Source organism: Manis javanica, chromosome 10, assembly GCF_040802235.1.
Source record: "Manis javanica isolate MJ-LG chromosome 10, MJ_LKY, whole genome shotgun sequence".
Classification (NCBI taxonomy): Eukaryota; Metazoa; Chordata; class Mammalia; order Pholidota; family Manidae; genus Manis; species Manis javanica.
The window spans coordinates 116,812,872-116,832,023 of NC_133165.1; the positions used below are offsets into that span (position 1 = coordinate 116,812,872).

At 52.7% G+C, this 19,152-nt stretch overlaps 1 protein-coding gene across 2 annotated transcripts in view; it reads left to right on the plus strand.

Annotated features, from left to right (window-relative positions):
- Positions 1–11,913, plus strand: part of TBC1D22A (TBC1 domain family member 22A) — a 400,381-nt gene extending 388,468 nt beyond the window's left edge. The window contains exon 12 of one of the 2 annotated variants that reach the window (XM_073214061.1): positions 11,774–11,913. In XM_073214061.1, the coding sequence (XP_073070162.1) occupies positions 11,774–11,898 (125 nt within the window). In that variant the 3' untranslated portion in view covers positions 11,899–11,913. The remainder of the gene's footprint in view (positions 1–11,773) is intronic. The other variant, XM_073214058.1, reaches the window with a different exon arrangement.
- The last annotated feature ends 7,239 nt before the right edge of the window (positions 11,914–19,152 follow it).

The following is a 19,152-nucleotide window of genomic DNA, read 5'->3' on the forward strand; positions in this document are numbered from 1 at the left end:
GTAGTGATGTTAAATGTCTGTTCATATTCTTGACTGTTTTTTATCTTCTTTTATGAAGGGGCTTTTAAAATATTTCTTCCATTTTTACTTGTCTCTGTGTAATTGAGTTGTAGGAGTTCTTTACATGTTCCGGATGTCAGAGCTTTGTTAAGACAGATGGCTGCAAATATCTTGTAGTCTGTGGCTTGCCTTTTCATTTTCTCTGTGATGTTTTTGAAGAGTAGAAGTTTTGAATTTTGTGAAGTTCAATTTATCAACATCTCCTTTGGTGTTTGTGATTTTGTGTCACAGCTCAGAAATCGTTGCTGTCTCAAGGTTGCAAATTAATTTTTCTGGAATGTTTATAGTTTTAGGCACTTGTATGTAAAACTTCATGATTCTTTTCAGTTAATCATATCAGATACGAGCCTATTGTCTGTAAACAAAAACATTTTCCTCTTCTTTTCCAGTCTGGATGCTTTTATTTCTGTCTCTTGTGTCACAGCACCGGCTAGGACTTCTGGTACAATGTCGAGCACAACTAACGAGATCGGACAGCCTCGCCTTGTTCTGAATCTTAGTGTGAGTGTTTGGTCTTTCATTATTAAATGTTATGTTAGCTGTAGGTTTTTGGTAGGTGCTTTGTGTGATTTTGAGGAAGTTCCTTTCTAATCCTATCTTGCAGACAATTGTTAACACAAACGGATGTCAGATTGTGTTACATACTTTTCCTGCATCTATTGAGAAGAGCATATAGGTTTTCTCCTATATTCTGTTAACATGGTGAATTACTTTGGTGACTTTTTAAAAATGCTAAAACAATCTTGCATTCCTGGAACACACAACTTTTATATGGTGGATTTGATTTGCCAAGATTTTGTTAAAGGTCTTTGTATCTGCATACATGGAAAATATTGGTTGGTAGTTGTCTCTTATTGTAATGTTTTTATCAGACTTCAGTGATTGGTAATGTTGGCTTTATACAGTGAATCATAAAGTGTTCCTTCTTTGTCCATTTTCCAAAAGCAATTGTGTAGAGCTGGTTTTACTTTTTCTTAATGTGTTATACAGTTCATGAATGAAGCCAGCTGGGCCTGGAATTACTTTTGTGGATAGATTTTTGTGAATATAATTTCTTTAATAGCTATAAGGCTATTCAGGTTTTCCATTTCTTTTCTGTCAGTTTTGGTAATTGAGTCTTTGAAGAAATTTGTTTCATCCAAGTAGTTGAATTTATTGGCATAAAATTTTTTCATAATATTTTCGTATTATCTTTTCATGATTGTAAGGTCAATAGTGATGTCATATCTTTCATTTCCGATAACAGATCCATGTTTTCTAGCTTGTAGTTTTCATCAGCTATACTAGATGTTTATCACCTTCATTGATCGCTTTTAAGAACCATATTTTGGTTTCTTTGATTTTCTCTACCCACTTATTTCTGCTATTAACATTATAATTTCCTTCCTTCTAATAACTTTGCATCTTGTACTTTTTTTTTCTAGCTTCTCAAAGTGAAAAATGGGATCATTGAAAACTGACCTTTCTAATTTTCCACTATAAACATTCAAGTTCTGAATTTTCCTCTATATACTGCAGTAGCCACATCCCACCGATGCTGATAATTTCCTTTTTATTTTTATTCAACATATATTTCCTTGTAATTTCCCTTGGGATTTATTTTTTGACCAATGAATTATCTGGATGTGTATCATTTAATTTTCCGGTGTTTGGGGGATTTTCAACTGTCTTTTTCTGTTACAAATTTCCAATTCAATTTTGTTTTTGTAAAATTTCTGTTTTAATATAATTTTGATTCTTTTAAACACAGTGAGACTTAATTTATGGTCCAGCTCATGGTATGTCTTTGTCAATGTTTTCCATGTATTTGAACAGAACGTGTAGTTTGTTTTCACAGAATGGAGTTACGTCAGTGTCATTTAGGTCTAGTTGGCCGATAACGTTAAGTCTTCTACATCCTAAACGGCCTTCTGTCTGCAGGCTTTTTAATTGCTGTGAGAAGAGTGTGGAAGCCTTCGTTTATGCCTGTGGTTTCATCTGCTTCTTCTTTCAGTTCTGTCAGGTTTTGCTTCATGTGTTCTGAAGTTCTCTTATCAGGTACATTCACAGGTAGGAATGTTTTGCCTTCTAAACGAATTCATTCATTCGTCATCATGAAATGTCTCCCTTTATCGCTGGCCTTACCCACATTCCTTATGCTTGGTGTTTTGCACAGCATCTGTTTTCCATCCTTCCGTTTTGTTTTTATTTCTCACATGGATCCTTTCTTCTTTCCTGCTCTTTCGATGTCTTCTTTTGGGTTATTTTTTATGATTCCGTTTTATCTGCATCACTGGCTTTTCAACTGTGACATTTATTTGTTTTTAATTTTTAATGGCTACTTTAGGGCTTATAATACACACCTTTAACTCATCAGTCCCCTCGCCCTGCTCTTCCCCGCCTGGCATCACGCCCTAACCACCCCCTAGGGCACCTCCTCTAGCGCCGTGGCTTATGTGTCTGGCACCTACACCCGCAACCCTGACCTCTGCTTGGAGATCCAGACTTGTGGATCTTCTCTGTGTATGACTCTTCTTGGATGCCCAGAAGTCATCCCAAACCTCAAAAATCAGACACTGAACTCTTAAATAGGGTCCACGTCCCTGACTACCCGCTTCCCCCAGTCTTCCCTGTTCAGTCCGACCCACAGGAGATGCCCTCCGCTCCTTTTCCCTTCCTTTGCAGGCATTGCTGTCTCTTCCCGCAGCAGTCTGACCCACAAAGCCCTCTCCCTGGACTGGTGCGGGGGCCTACAGAGGCCCATCCTTGCCCCTGTGCTGGCACTTCTCCGTTCCGGATGCTCCGACAACCTCCCCTCACGCCTGGGGTGAGCCCCGGGGTCCCCTCCGGGGCTCTCTTGATCTGGCCCATGTCTACCTGCCCGGCTGCATCTCCTTTCCTCTCACCCAGCTGGTTGTGCTGGCTTCCTTGCTATTGAGGAAAAGGCCAACGTATGCTGTCTCGATGCCCCTGCACGCTCGGCTCTCTTGCCGGAAGTCTCTGCGCATCTTCACGTGGCCTCTCCTATCACTTCATATCTCTGCTCAACAGTCAGCTCCTTGGAGACTTTCATCATCACCTGATTAAAAGAGCGCTTCCGATGTATTATCTCTTGCTGCGTAACAAACAACCTGAAACTTAAAATAACAGTAAGCATTTATAGTCTCATACAGTTTCAGTGGGTCAGGAGTTTGGAAGTGGCTTGGCTTTGTCTCAAGATCCTTTGTGAAATTGGGTTGAAGACATTGGCCAAAGTTATAGTCACCCCAATACAGACTTGATTGGAGGTAGACCACTTCTAAGAGGGTGCCCAGAGGGCTGGCGATTTGAGGCTGGGTGTTGGCAGGAACCCTCGCCACTGGGTTGCTTTCGTGCCCTGTGATACGGTGGCCAGCTTCCCCCGGAGTGAGCGACGGGAGGGGGCATGGTGGAAGCTGCACCGTCTCCGGCAGGCTAGCCTCTGCCTTTTTCTCTGGCATTTCTGCAATATGCTTCTGGTCACACGCCCCATCCTGCAGGTGTGGGAGGGCAGGACGCAGGGTGTGCACCGAGGAGGGGAGAGCCCTCGTGGGCCATCTTAGAGACTGGCTGCCACACCCAAGAACTCTTGGTTACAGAACTCTTTAGCCTGTGCCCTGCTTTCTGTATTACATCAGCTCTGAATCAATGTATTGATCTGTTGGTATGTGTTGGTGTTTATCGATCTGCCCCTGGCTGGCTATCCGGCTCACATAACGGACCATTTGGTCCTAGAAGGCCGGGTCCTTGTCTTTCCTGCTCTGTCCTGGGCCAGTGCACACCGCTGAGCAGGCGGCCCCTCAGTGCTTGGTGAATAAATACACACCAGCTGTACTGGGATCCTGGAGGGGATCTGGGCAAAAGAAAAAGTCATAGAGGTGGCGAATAGGAGCCAGAGGGTGTGGGCAGGATGAGGGGCCAGCGTGGAAAATTTCATTCAAAAAATAAATAAATAAAAAGCCCTCTTGATGAAGTGCATAGTCTGTGACATCCACACCGGAAACCAGAACAGAGCTAGAGGCTCCCCAGAGAATGGGGCTCAGAGACCTGTGCAAAGCTTGGTGGGCCCGCGAGATGCTTCAATGTGCAGATGACCAAGTCGAAGTTCAAGTGGCTTTGGTGCTGAGCTATGGTGACTGACATGGTAGATGAGTATTGACTCAATTTGGGTAAGTGTTTGCTTCTGATTTATGTCTGGGAAGAGCTTCCTAGAAGCTATTCTTGATGGAAACATATATATCTGTTTCTGTAATTTCCAGAAATTAACATTCAGCCCATATCGTGAGAGACTCAGCCCATGTGGGCACCTGCCTTGGGGGGCTTTTCTCTCTGGAGGGTCCCAGCTCTGCCAGCCCGCTCTCTGCTCAGGTTAGAGCGGATCCACTCGGTCTGGAGCACGTTCAACCAGAGATTTGGATGAAACATTTTTGAATTTGTTTTTTTTTTCCTCCTACTCAGTCCAGTTAATCAAATAAATAGAGTTTTGAGCAGCTACTGTTAGCTGGCGAAGCATTGGGGAGGGGGTGGAGCTTTGCTTGCAGCTCTGGCTCAGTCTCTTCCTAGCTGTGACCATGGGCCAGCTCCTTAACCTCTCTTTACCTCAGTTTCCCCCTCTGTAAAATGGGACAAGAGATTGGCTGTCACCGATGTGTTGTGAGGCTTAAATGAGTTGTATAGGTTGAAGGTCTCATGGTTGGACCTGGCACACAGTCAACATTCCGTATAAGTAGTAAGTATTATGTACCTTTTTGGAGAAATGATTTGTGTCCTCATCTGCCTTTTAGGAGAAATGATCTGTGTCCTCAAGCAAGCAGTGAGATTCCAGACAGAGGGTGTGATTCAGGGCCAGGCCAGCATCTGTGCCGCCCACAAACACTGCTATCGCCCTGGTTGCCTACTTTACCTGCCACCCTGTTTCTGATCAGCAGAATCCTGAACCTGTTGGGGCTGGGAATGTGTCCAGCTTGAAAACAACAGTGACTTCATTTTCTACCTTGTGACCCAGGCCGCATGACCCAAGTTTTCTCTGACAACATGTAAGGAGAAGTTGCTGGTTGGGCTTTTGGGAAGGTCTTCAAAGGGCAGGCAGCCTCAGCTGGCAGCTAGATGCTCTTTGCCCTTTGTTTTCCCTTTCCTCCTACCTGGAACACAGGTGTGATGGGAGGGAAGCAGCAGCCATTTCGTGACCAGTGGCCAAGCATATGGTAAGTACGTAAGTTCCCTGGGGCTGCTGTACAAAGTCCCACAAGCGAGTGGCCTACAGGAATAGGCATTTGTTCTCCCAGAGTTTGGAGGCCAGAAGTCTGAAGTCGAGGTGTGGGCATGGCCGTGCTCCGTCTGGAGGCTCCAGGGGAGAATCTGGCCCATGCCAGGCCATATGTCAGTTTCCCTGGTGCACCCATGTCTCCTGGCACAAGTTTCTACTGCTCTGCAGCCTTGAAGAACAAAGAAGCCAACTGGAATGCCGAGGAGAAAGCTTGGACTGTTACTGGAAAGCCCAGGACTTTGTTGAGCCTCCAGTATGGTCTCTGGGGTGGGGAGCCCCAGTCGTGTGTGACTCTTACTCCAGAACCTTCTGTCTTTCTTCGGCCCCAGTTTTTGAGATTTCTGGAAAGATCCTGTCCTGGGTTGGTCACTAGTGGTGCTGGGGTGGACTGGCTGGAGGCTGTCTTCTGTTGGCTTTTACTAGGTTATCTCACACGGCTGGGGCAAAGCATTCTCATGAGAACATTTCCATCAGCGCTCTGACTGAGGGATGTCTGGCTTGGCAGTGCCTACCCTCCTCAGCAGGGCAGCTGCCACCCGGGCCCTTGTCCAACCCTTGCCAGAGCCCGGTGTCAGCGAAGAGCGCTCAGCTCACTGTGCAGGGGTGTCTCTGCAAGGCCGCCTGGTTCCTGGAAAGGGAGGCTGCTGAGGGGCTCAGTGTGAGTCTGTGAGTGTGCACATGTGTGCAAGGTATGTGAACATGTGAGTGTGCACACACGTGTGTGCATGTCATGCGTGTTAGTGCATACATGGTGTATGTGTCATGTGTATGTGTGGTGCATGTGACTGTGTGTGTGTGACAAGGCATGAGGACCACCAGGGAGTGCTCTGGGAGCTGAGTCGGTGGGCTGCCTCTGCGGTGCCACTGCCCCAGGCCAGCTGAGGACTGGGCACACCCGGCGCTCGCCTGGCGGCCCTCCTGCCTTCCTGCTTTAGCCCACCGGCCGTGCTTTGCTCCCCCTGGTCCCTCTCCTGCTGTCCCTGCTCTTCCCAGACATTCGAGCCCCGGGCAGAGAATGAGGGGCTCCCAGAGACCCGGCCCCTCTGATGGTGGTGCCCACCTCTCTGGGCCCTGGCTGCCACGGTGGGGGCGGGCCTGGACCTTATCCGGGTGCTCATAAGGACCCCACACCAGCACGCCTGCAGAGCTCTGTTCCTTTCCTAAACTTGGATGTTGAAAATCTCTCCCTTCCAAGATGTGAAATAAACCCTGACTCAACTAATGTAGTTGGTTAATCTATGTTGAAGTCCACAGGAACTATTTATTGATTGGGGTAAAGGAGAAATCCCAGGAGGAAAACTCTATCAATTTTTTCCCAACAAATCCTACGTTCAGTGTGATAAGGAAAACTTTTTCAGGGTAAGAGCTGAAAATAAGAATTTCAAACGAAAGTAAAATGGCTTGATACCCTCCTTGTGTTTGAGGAATAAAATTATTTCGTGATTCAAAAATCTCCACTAGAAGCAGCAGTTGGGCCAGCACCTTTATTTCTGCACCCTAGCCCCAGTCCAGGGGCCCTGCAGCCACCAGCTCAGGAGCGGGGACAGGGACGCCTCGTAGCGGCCCGGGCAGACGGGACTCATGTGGTGACCAGGGGCTGCCAGCTCGGGAAGCAGGGCTGCCGTGCATGACACAGAGTCCTGGCTGTGCAGCGCTTGATTGGCAGGGCCAGGGTCCTGGGAGGCAGTGAAGTCTTGGGGGTCTTTGTGAGCTGAGATGGATGAGGGCTGGGCAACAGGAGCCAGGAGGGGCTCTCGGGAGGGAGCTCAGGCCTGGGCAGGAGGCCTGGAGCTTGGTGCATGGCTGCTGTGGCCAAGCGATGTGCAGAGGACCGAGCTGGGGTGCCTGGCTTTGAGCCCACGCACTGCTGCTGAGAAGCTGTGTGGGCCCCAGGGTTCCTCTACCCCGTGATTGGTTTTCTTATGTGAAAAATAGGGATGACTGTTCTTACCATGGACAGCTGACATGAGACTCAAATGAGTGAGCCCCCAGGGGTCCCCCAGAGCTGTGATGGGTTGGCTGCTGATGAATTCCCCCCAGAGGGAGTTTATGGTGGGAGACACCTCAGGCTTGAGGACAGAGCCCTGGGAAACATGGCAGTGAGGTGGGTCAAAGGAAACCATTCTCCAAGTCCAGGTAGGCAGAGAGGACCCTGAGAGACAGCAAGATGACCGTGACAGAGGACAAGTCCCTGGGAGGACCAGCGGTCAGCAGGGGCAGGTCTGAGCCAGATCCCGCGCGCGAGCCCCGGGGACTGCCCGTGGATGCAGTCGCTCTGGAGCCAGTCCTGGGTGAGCAGCCTGATGGTGGTGGGTTAGGATGGTGCAACAGTCGGGGTTCCCCTGAGAACCAGAACTAATAGGAGACATCTCCACACACACACACGCGCGCACACACACACACACACACACACACACACACACACACACACACACACGCACGCATGGAGAGCTAGCGAGAGACTGATTTTAGGGAATTGGCCCACATGACTGTGGGGCTGCTGCGCCGGTATCCACAGGGCAGGCTGGACGCCCAGGGAAGAGCTGACATTGCTCTCTGCGGTCCGAAGGCCTTCAGCTGATTGCACGAGGCCCACCCAACGGAGGCTGAGCTGCTCTACTCAAAGTCGGCTAACTGTAATGTTAGACACATCTACGAGAGCCCACAGCCCCACCTGGACTGGTGTTTGACCAAATCACTGGGCGCCTAGCCTGGCCAAGTTGACGTGTACAATGAGCTGTGCTGATGGTGAGTGGGCAGCCTGCCTGGGTAAGGGCGTGTGACCGTGTTTGTGTTAAAGGGGACCAAGCCAAGGTGAGAGCAGAGGAGTGGATGCTCTGGCTCTGTCCTGGGGGGGATGAGGGAGGTGAGCAGGCATTCTGGGCTGAGGAGAGGGCTGCGGGGACAGGAGCTGGTGTCCCCCTCCACGGGGATGGGGGAGGGGAGGTGGGGCGGGGAAATGGTGGGGGGCCAGGGACAACCTCCCAGAGGCAGTGATGCCAGGTGGTGAGGGAGGGGCCAGGGCAGTGCTGGTGGGCTCAGGCAGCAGGTGGCCGTAGAAAGGGTGACAGACCCCAGCTCCTCTCCCGAGGTACTTCCCACACTCGGCCTCACTTGCGGTTATTCTGGGAGGGTGCCGCGCTTTCCGGCAGCTCCTAGTCTCAGCTCCCCAGCCGGTGTCTGGCACACAAGTGGGCTCAGGGACCGTTTGGAACAGATGAGTGAGCAACCGAGTCCACAGGCTCCCTGGCCCTGGGTCCCTTTCCATGGCTGGGGCCCCGAGTGGCTCGCGTGGCTGAGGACCGAGCATGCTGGTGAGAAAGTGTCTGTGACGGCAGCTGGGGCCTCAGGGATGCTCTGTCCTCCTGGGCACCATGGGTTATTGAATAACTGGCCCCTCTTTTGTTTTCCTTGGTAATAAGGCTGTAGGGAACACTCTTGAATATTAATCTTGAGGCACTTCTCTGATTATTCCCCTGAAATAGAACCCTAGACATGTGTGAATAGCAGTGAATTTTTTTCCAAGGGACCGAGTGAGGATTTTGACAGTGTTTGGAGGTATGAAGTCCAGGAACGCGGGACTGCGTACCTCCTCTCCTGCCAGCCGGCTCTGAAGTAACTCAGAAGGCCCTGCCCGGCGGATGTGATGCGTCAGTGACTGGTGCCTGGGCGGGCTGCTTGGAGCATGAAGCCCAGGCTGGAGGCAGCCCAGGGGTCAGCCTCGATGTGGAGCATGGGGTCTTCTCTGAACTTGCTCTTTGGGGGAGTGTGGGGAGAACTGAAGTTCCTATGGCCAGGATCCTCACCTGACCCTAAACTGCTTGATGGTGTGATTGGCCCACAGCTGGCCTAATGCTCCCACACCCGTAGGCGATGAGCTATTACTGACTGAGTCACTGTGTGGAGAGCTCTGCCCCGTGCTCAGGGCGGAGGCAGAGACGAGGTGGATCACGGACCTGCAGACCGCTGGGTGCAGACGTGGTTCTAGTGCTCGACCTGCCACCCGGAGAGTGAAACTGGTATAAACCCTTTTACCCCAAGGACGTTCTCTTGTCATTTCCCAGCCTCACCGAATCCATGGTGAGCCTGCCGGGGCTGAAACCCTCAGGTGAGATGGGAGGGGCGGGAATGAGAGGCGGGCAGTCCCTGCAGACGGTGAAGGGCGTTTGTCTCCACCCCTTCCTTATATGACCTTTGGCCACCATTTCCACCAGGGAGGGGAGAAATGTGCTGAGCTCTTTGTGCTCACTGGCAAATCCTCCAGCTTCCAGAGAGCTGCCCTTCCGCAGGCTGTGCTGAGGGGCTCCTTTCCTGCGGTCGGTCTGGTTCTAAAGTAAATTGGAACCACTCAGAAGTCAGAAGCACGTCCACCCTGCTGGGACCCAGCCCCTGGGAGGCAGCCTCTTAAGTCCGTTTGGAAATCACTTCCATGTAATATGAACGGACATGGTGAGGGCATAGAAATCCCTACCAGATTCCTACCTTGAATAGGATGAAATATTAGATTACTCTAAAAACAGAGCCAGCAGGCACCACTTACCCTGTTTTGGGTAAGTTAGCCGGGTGACTGAAGCCGCGGCATGGTGTAGTGGAAGGAGCAGAGCTTTGCATTCAGGGCCTGAGTCGGCCACGTGGCTTAGGCTGCCTGAACCCCCATTTTCTCAGTGCCGGCGTAGAGAAGAGAGTGCTTGCCTTGTGGGGCTGCTGGAAGCATATTGGTAACAGGGGAAGCGTTTCATGTAGACGAGGCATTGTTAAGTGGCAGCCGCAGGCACCCACTTTCTGGAAAAGGTCTGATATTCGGGCCCGTTGGCCACCTCCGCAGAGGGCAGGGGCGTCTCCCTGGGGCATTGCCTGCTGGCCTTTGAGCTCATGGAGCTTATTTTACTACAGAGATACAAGCAAAGTGTACAGGCACTTAGGTGCCCTGCCTTGTTCCAATTTTCATATTGCTTGAGCCTGCAAAATTAAAATGCGTAATAGCTCTGAACGGTGAGACTATGCACGTCAGGTAATTTTTTATTGTTAGCGATAATGTCACCAGGGAGCAGAGGAGCCCCCTCGCCCACCTCCACTGGCTCTCCCCAGCCTGCTGCTTTTGGATCATGATTATTTTTTTGTCCAGTTCCCAGAAGTGGCAGGACGGCTCACGTGATTCTTGCCTTTATATCCAAATTGTATTTGTGCGTCTGTACAACTTATACTGTCACCAGCAACATATGACCGCATTGATTTTATTGAACCCTTGCCAGGATTAAGACTCATTTCTCAGTATTTTTAAAGCAGATGTCAAGTGCGACCGCATCATTCTTTTTCAAAGTGTGGTTGCTTCGTGATATGGGAATGTGGCCAGGTGAGCTACACTTCCCAGAATTCCCTTCCTGTGGCTCCTGGGGGCAGCGCCCCAGGAGGGGTTGCGGTGAGCCTGCAGGGAGACAGGAAGCAGCTTCTGCTGGGTCACACATGTTGTCGCTTACCTGTGGGCCCCTGCCAGCGGCGTGGGGCAGGCCTAAGACTGCTGCTGGTCTCCCCTGGGGCCTTGTCCAGCTCCTCCACCTCGGGGGCCAGGCGTGCGTGCTCAGGTCAGCGAGGAGGGCCCGGCTTCTGAGGGCACCCCCACCGCCAAGGTCAGCGGCAGCCAGAGGACATGGTTTCAGTCCTGCCTTGGGGCTGATGCTTATTCGTGACCCCCACCTTGCCGCCGGCCTCCCTCCACACTGCCTGTCCTGTGGTCCCAGCTCCCTTGGGGGTCTGCCTCGCCACCTCCCACAGCTGTGTAAGGGCCGAATCCCAGTAACTCACCTCTCCCCTTCTCTGTCTGTCTCCATCTCTGTATCTATTGTTCTCCTCTGACTGAACCTCGACTGATACAATTTATGATTTGTGATTAGGCAATGCACCGAAGAGCAGACCGTGTCACAGGGTAGGGTGACCCTCCCGCCCTGCCCTGTCCCTGGTTCTCCTTTCCAGGTACCTGCTGGTCTGGGGGGGTCTTAGAAAGTAAATCCATGCATAACAAAGCATGTTTATATATGGTTATTTTAATTTTTTGCGCAATGATGTGCTTTTCACACAAATGGTAGTTCACTGCACACTCATATTGCTTTTTTCACATTGGAGACAGAACTGCCTCATTTTCAGTGGATGCCTAGAATTCTGTTATGTGAATGCATCAGGACTGATTTCACTGGTCCTTTATTAATGGGCTCTTACTGTATTTCCAATCTTTAGATGTCACAAACACTGTTATGAATAATACCTTGGTGTACATGTCATTCTGCACATGTGCTGAAATACCTGTAGGATAAACTCCTGGTGGTGTAATTACTGGGTCAAAGGGTAGATCTGGTGGGTGTGGGTAGAGAGATTCTACCAACTGGCACCCTTTTCTGGGTTATCTGTTGTCCCCTTTCATTCCTTCTCACTTCTGTGTGTCCCTCTGTGTTGCAGGGCCTGGAAACTACTTCCCCCGAATCCTTGGCCAGCAGAGATCTTGTTTAGTTTCTGCCAACAGGGGCCACTGGTTTGGCATTCAGAAGCTCAACAGGAGAAGCCGACGTTTGGCAAGGGTGTAGATGTGGCTTCCGTAAGGACTGGATGAGTTCTGCCTGCGGCTCACAGGTGTGGCTTCCTGCTCGCCCTCTGCATGCGCAGTTCGGACCGGCAGCATCTGCACACCTCGGATTCCTGAGTACCCCAAAAGCTTCCCTGACCATTACTCTCCCCAACAGTTTCATAAGCCTGTTCATAAATCCTCTCTTGATTGAAATACCTGGAGCATTTTCCATCTTCTTGGCCAAACTCTGATGCATATCAGCATCTCGTAACAATGCCCATGGCTCTCATAGTACCAAATTCAAAATGACAGTATCGAACTGAAAATGGCATCTCTGTAGTTTGAATTGTGTCTGTGTGTGTGTGTGTGTGTGTGTGTGAAGGCTGATCATTTTCTATATGCTTAACACCACTTGAACTGGGTTCATATCATTGGGTTATTTTTGTTGTACTATTGGCCGCCTTATTGATCAGAAGAATTCTTTTTATTATTATTTTTTTAAGTAATAGCACTTTGTCTGTGACATAACTCACAAGCCCTCCCATTTGCAATGTGCCTTTGACTTGGTTTCCATCTGTTTCTTGGAGATTAAAACCGTTCCTTGTGTAATCAGACTTGCTTTATGGATTCCGGGCTGTGTGCTGTCCTTCGCGTAGCCAAGGCAATCAGCGTTCTCCAGCGATGCCCTGCGTGTCCCCACATCTCTGGGCTCCCTTGAAGCCGATGGACTGGACTGATTTTCTTCTTGACCTCCTGTGTTTGGACTCACTTCCAACTGGAGCTGCCCTACACGGAGAGGTATGTGGGAACCCTTCCCACCTGGGCCCTGCCTCTTCTGGCGTTACCTGAGCTTCTGCTCGGTGTTGTCTTTCCAGGTAAGGTGTTAATATCCATGAGTGCCGGACTTCCTGTTGGGTTGTGCCCTGTCTTATTATAAAGTGCCTTTTTTGTTTTGTATAATGCTTTTCATCCCCAAAGAAACCCTGTGTGATGTTAATTGCTGCCCCTGCATTTTTTATGCATTGGTCTTAGACATTTCTGTTTTTGCCAGTGTGAGTTGTTTTCTTTCCAACGGTTGTGGGACACGGCCCACACTGGGTGTCCCTCCCGGTCCCGTCCTGATGGGCAGCTGGGACACGGCCCACACTGGGTGTCCCTCCCGGTCCCGTCCTGATGGGCAGCTGGGACACGGCCCACACTGGGTGTCCCTCCCGGTCCCGTCCTGATGGGCAGCTGGGACACGGCCCACACTGGGTGTCCCTCCCGGTCCCGTCCTGATGGGCAGCTGGGACACGGCCCACATTGGGTGTCCCTCCCGGTCCCGTCCTGATGGGCAGCTGGGACACGGCCCACACTGGGTGTCCCTCCCGGTCCCGTCCTGATGGGCAGCTGGGACACGGCCCACACTGGGTGTCCCTCCCGGTCCCGTCCTGATGGGCAGCTGGGACACGGCCCACACTGGGTGTCCCTCCCGGTCCCGTCCTGATGGGCAGCTGGGACACGGCCCACATTGGGTGTCCCTCCCGGTCCCGTCCTGATGGGCAGCTGGGACACAGCCCACATTGGGTGTCCCTCCCGGTCCCGTCCTGATGGGCAGCTGGGACACGGCCCACACTGGGTGTCCCTCCCGGTCCCGTCCTGATGGGCAGCTGGGATTCCACTGTGGATCGTGACTTAGGGGCATCTCTGTCTGTAGGTTTTCTGTGACTTTACTCTGTTTCATGTGCTTATTTTTGCTTGGAAGGACTGAAAGTTTGTTTTCATGGCTATCTTACAGCTCTAACTTGGCATTTTCTGCTCAATCCTTTGACTCCATGCAGTGAACAATCACAGAACAAGGACATGGCAGCTTCCTCTGCTGCTGATTTTATTTGGTTTTCTTTGTGAATCTCAGAATTTACCTCTACGCTTTTATAGAGACTTATATATCTAGTAAGTAAGTTACCAGTAAGTATGTTTTTGTCTCTGGCTGTGACACACATGAGGAACTCTGTCCCCCATCCTTCCCCTCCCAGTCTTTGACAGTTGAAATATTTCTAAACTGTCCTCATAGTTAACATTTGTATTTTCTCTGGTGACAAACACCACACCTAGTCTGAGCCCGCCTTCCCTGGAGGAACATGTCAACATGCTTCCCACTGACTCTTTGGCTTCACTTGCTCTATTTGTCTCTTGGCCAACGTTATCTTCTGGTAGTTTCTCAGGATGGGCTTGTTTTAAGAATTTCTCTTCTAAATTTTAATTCTTGAAACGTATTTGTCTTTTATCTTTATATTTGAAAGACAGATTGGCTGGCTATCAAACTCTTAGCATATAATTTCCTTTTTGAGGACTTGTAGGCATTAGTCTCTGGATTCCAGCATTGAGTGTTGTCATGGTAACATCAAAGGCCAGGCTAAAGGTTTTCCTTTTTATATGACTTGCTTTCTTTTCTTCTCTTGGCTGCCAAAAGAATTCTTTTTCTATCTTTAAAATCCAGCAACTTTACTAGTTTCCTTTGCCAATATTTTTTTCCTGAGACAAGTACCTTTCAGTGTATGGACGCAAGTCCTTTTTACTTGTGGAAATTGTTCTTGAATGATATTAAAATTAGTTTCTGTCCTGCCCTTGTCAGAGACGCCCATTGTGCCTGCAGCATCCTCGTGTGTCTTCCACGCCTGTGCTTCTCGCTCATCGCCCCGGGCTGCTGGGCTTCAGTCTCATTTTGCTCGCTTTGTCCAGCCCGGCCTTTCGCCCCCATCCCTGGATTCCTGCACATCCGCATTCACATTCAGCCTGCTTTCAGTGGGCCTGCATTGCACCTGCAGTTTTGCATTTTCCTCCTCTTTCTCCTGAGCTCTGTTGCTTTTCATTGTGTCTCTTTGTTTTCTCTCAATGCCTTTGTCTCTGCTTTGCGCTCTTGTTCATTGAGCTGATTCCTCTATTGAACTTCAGATTTTTCCAATCACAGTGACATACTTGCTGTGTGTTACAAGCCAGTGGCAAGTCTCCTGATGACTCGGGTGCCTGGCCTCCGTGGCCTTGTCCCTGCCTCGCCAGGTCACCACCACCTGACAGCAGGGCCTCCCGCTCCATCCGGCTCTTTAGGAAACCACTCCCTGCAGATACAGCTCCTGTGGGTCCCTGAGAAAGCCCCCCGGCCGTGCTCCCGGGTACCTGCCTGTGCCCAGCTGTGCAGGAGGGGCATGGCCCATGGGTGCCTCTGTCACACGGCTGGGTTCCATTCCAGGACGGGAACTGGGTGGTAAGCCTGCACTGTGGCTTCCTCTTTCCCCAGAACACCTGTCCCCATAGACAATCTTTCCTGGCCCCTTTCCACACTTCTGTGTGCCTTCTATGTGGACGGCAGCCCGTCCCTATACATGGAGGTACATGCCTGTGAGGATGTTTCTGTTATTTTGTGTTTTGATTAATGTCTAAAAGGTGTAGTCGATATGACTGTCTCTCCCTTGCCATTTAAAAACTGCTTTGTTTAAATCTGCATTTCGTTCATTATTAATGAAGCTGAATATTGAAAATGCAGTCTAATTCAGGAACTTACAGAAAATCCAGTATAAGGCAGTGTGGCCATAGGATTGACCTTATTTATGTCCACTCAAGTCCCCAAAGCGAACTCTCCACACTGGAAATGGATTCTGATGCCCTCAGACCGCGTCAGGGCCCATCACACTGGGTGGTGTGCATCTGGGAGGTCTTTATGAAAACCACAGCGAGAGGATTCCCCGGGGCCACTGCACGGGAGTGAATCAGGTAGTTTCTGACAGCAACTTGATGTGATGATGTATGTGACAATCTCAGCCACGTTGGAGTGCTGCGGCTCCCCCCTCGCTGAGGAGGTGACAGGGCCCCAGGCCGTCCCTGCCTCTGCGGTGGTCCCTTTCCCACCCTGGCTCCGTGCTGTCTGCTGTCCTGCGCTCTGTGGCGTCACCGGGTTGGCACATGCTGGTGGCTGGCTGGGGCCTTGATGCCCGTGGTGAAGGTCCTGCATCTGCCCTGGGTCCCAGGTTTGCACTCGGCCATGGAACCTACCCTGCGGGGTGTCTGTGCAGCACCCGCGTGGGGAGCGCCCACTGGGAGCACGTGGGTGCTTCTCTGGTCCCCACAGTGGTCACGGAGGGCTGGCCAGCCGTGGTGTTTGTCAGGGGAAGCCCGGGGTCCTCCCTAGCTCCCAGCAAGCTGCTGCCTGGGACTGCCTGAGGGGGCATTCCCCATGCCTCCCGTCCGCACCCCACAGGCCGCGGACCCCGGGGTCTGCTGCCCAGCATGTGCTGTGAGATGCCAGTCTTGCAGCTTGGCTCCCATGGCTGCCCTCAGTACCCGTGGGGGAAGTTAAGAAGGGGCCATACCTCCTCCAGCCCCAAATGCAGGTGTGCAGACTCACCTTCAGGAGGAGCCCAGAGAGCGTGATGTTGACCCTGTTTCCAGGATGCTTTATGGGCACAGTGGAATCTGAGAGGGGGCCGTGCTGGGAGATGGCACCGAGGGTCTCAGATGGGCTGCGAGGGGTCCCTGCTCCTGGAGGTTACTGTCTGCAGGCAGACGGGCTCTTCAGTCACATGACACTGCAGGCATGGGGGCATCTAGGACCCCCAGCCCCACCCCTGGGAGGTCTCAGCAGAGGGTGGCTGCTGGGGCAGCAGGAGTGGCCGTGGACGCAGTCTCAGTAATATTTGCAGAAAGGCCCGAGTGAGGGCAGCCCCAGTGGGGCACCGAGGTCTAGGGGGCCTGGGGGAACCACGGTATTTGGGGGGAGTTGGCCATTGTCACGCCGTGCCGAGTGGGGGGTCCATGCACGTGACTGATTTCTTCACTTACCTCCCTCCAACGCCTGGCTTTGGGCAATACAGACCAATTGTGTGCGTGTGTTGGGGTGAGGGGGGGAGCAAGCAGCGCCCCCCAGGCCGCCCCTGAATGACGTGGCCTGGGTGGGGGAAGTCTGCTAGCTCTCTGCGGCCGGGTCTGCAGGACTCTCAGTGCCCGTCGGGCGGCAGCGATCTGCCTGAACAACCCTGGAGCTTCTCTCACCTGCATTAGAAAGTCCACGGATGGAGAGCCGTGGCTCAGCGTCACAGCAAAGTAGGTGGGGGGGAAGGAGGTTCCCCTCCATGTGGGCCCTCGTCTAGCGGCCCTCAGGCACTGAAGGGCGGGGGAGACTCCGGGGGGGCTGCACCCAGCTCGCTGTTACCGACAGGTAAGGCGGGGGCTCAGGGCGCGTCCACTGGGCTCTTTGAGGAAAGGAGCACTGTTTTCCGTCACTGCAGAGCTTGAATTAATTACCATTAGAGGGAACGCATTCGTTCTCCACTCGTGTGATTTAAGTCTTGGCAGGAGCAGCCCGGCAGCTGGTTGCTGAAGATGGAAAGTCTTCCCCCGCTGCCCCCACCCCTGCCACCGGCCCTGCTGGCTTCCATCCCCGCCGGCGCCCGGTGCCCACGCCTGCCCAGGCCCCCGCCTCCGTCCTCTGGGCCTGGCTCAGGTCGGGCCACCTCAGGCGGTGGGACTCGGCCGCCTGGATTCCGGCTCTGGTACTTCCCGAGCCCGTGTGGTGGTGCCCAGCTCACGTGTCCCACGGGCCTGGTGTTCGCGTCAGTACGGTGTGTCACATGGACTGGCCTGGCCGCTGGTTTATTCGCCAGCTGCTCAGAGGAGACTGCAGGAAACGCTTTCCCCGAGGCCCGACCCCGCTCTGGCCATGCGAGACATCTTCCTGCAGGAGCAGGTGGCCTCTCGTGATGGCGACCCTGGGCTCTGAATTCCTGCGGCGAGCTCCCTCCGACAGCGTGTGTGCTTGGAGCCGCGAGGTGCAAGTGTCCCCTCAGGTCCCGTGTAGTTTATCCTTGGGTTTTGCTGCAGGGGAGGCCGGGGCTGATTTCTCTGAGGTCAGTGGGACGGGCTGTTTTCCTGTGGAACACAGTGCAGTGGAGCCTGCAGACCCCCAGAAACCAAGAGGCTGCCTCCTCCCAGAGGGAGGAGGGCCAGCTCGGGGACTGGAAATTCTACCCGCAGGCAGGTGTCTGGACACCGCGGCATGGACTCCATGAATCCCCGTGCATTTAACGCCACCTCCCACGTGGAATAGAATAGCCTCTGACGCCCACTCTCCTGAAAGTTTGTTTCCAAGGGTAGCCTCTCCTGGAGGGGGTGCTCCCCCTCCCCCAGCCTTGGGGAGCAGGGCAGCTGGGGTTCTAGTCCCTGTGTGGTGTGGATTTCACCCAGGTGTCGCACCTGCGAGTGCACAGTTCACCTGGGCCGGGACATGGGAAGGGGTGGGGGTGTCGGGGTGGGAGGACGTCATCAGGTGGTTGCCAGGCCCGAGGTTGGAGACTATTCCAGGGCACAGTGTGTGCACAAGCGAGCCCCGCGGCTGGAGGCGGATGGGGTCAGGAATTGCATGGTTGGGACGGTTCCCTGCAGACAGAGGGGAGCCCTGGCCAGAGGGCTGGAGGGGCTGCGGTGTGGGCGCCTGTGCGGGCCGCTGCCAGGTCCACCCTGAGAGCCCTGGGGGCCTAGGAAGGGCTCCACTGGTTAGCCGCATGGCGGGATCTGCACGTGTTTGGAAGGAACCGCCTGGAGGGGTCTGGGCTGCCAGGGTGGGGCTGTTGCCCGGAGAGGCAGGGGGGCAGGACCAGCCTCGGTGGTGCTCCGCTAGGGCAGGCCTGTCCCCAGGGGCATGTGTCCCAGTGAGGGCGCCTGACAATTAGTGGGTGGGGCCAGAGATGCTTCCTGCCCCCCCTTGAGTGCTGGGGGCTCCCCCTTGAGAAACACGGGGGAAGCTCCGTGAGCGGGGACCCAGAGGAGGGTCAGACAGGAAGGTGACGGGCACTCGGGGCACGAGGGCACAGGGGTGATGGGTGGGGGAGGCCAGCTTGACTCCTGGTGAGTGGGTGAGTGGCGGCAGCTTTCACTGGGCTGGGGAGCCCTGGAAAGGAGGCGACTAGGGCTCAGTTGAGGGTATGGTGGGGGTGCAGGCCCAGGGGAGGCCTGTGGTGATGTACTGGGCTCCGGGCCCCAGGGCGCTGTGGACTCACCGCACTTGGTCATGTGGGTGATGGCTGTGCCCTGGGGTGAGGGGAGAGGAGGGGTGGAGGTGGTTGCTGGAAACATTGGGGGTCTGTCACCTGTCCCCCCATCCTAGATGCTGGGGCACAGCCACTGGGTTGCTCGAATTCTGCTTTGATACACCTAAGTCTTTAGCTCATGATGACATATTCATGCAAAGATATAATGAGAGTTTGTTGACATGCATGCAGAATGACACACAGGGTACACCGAC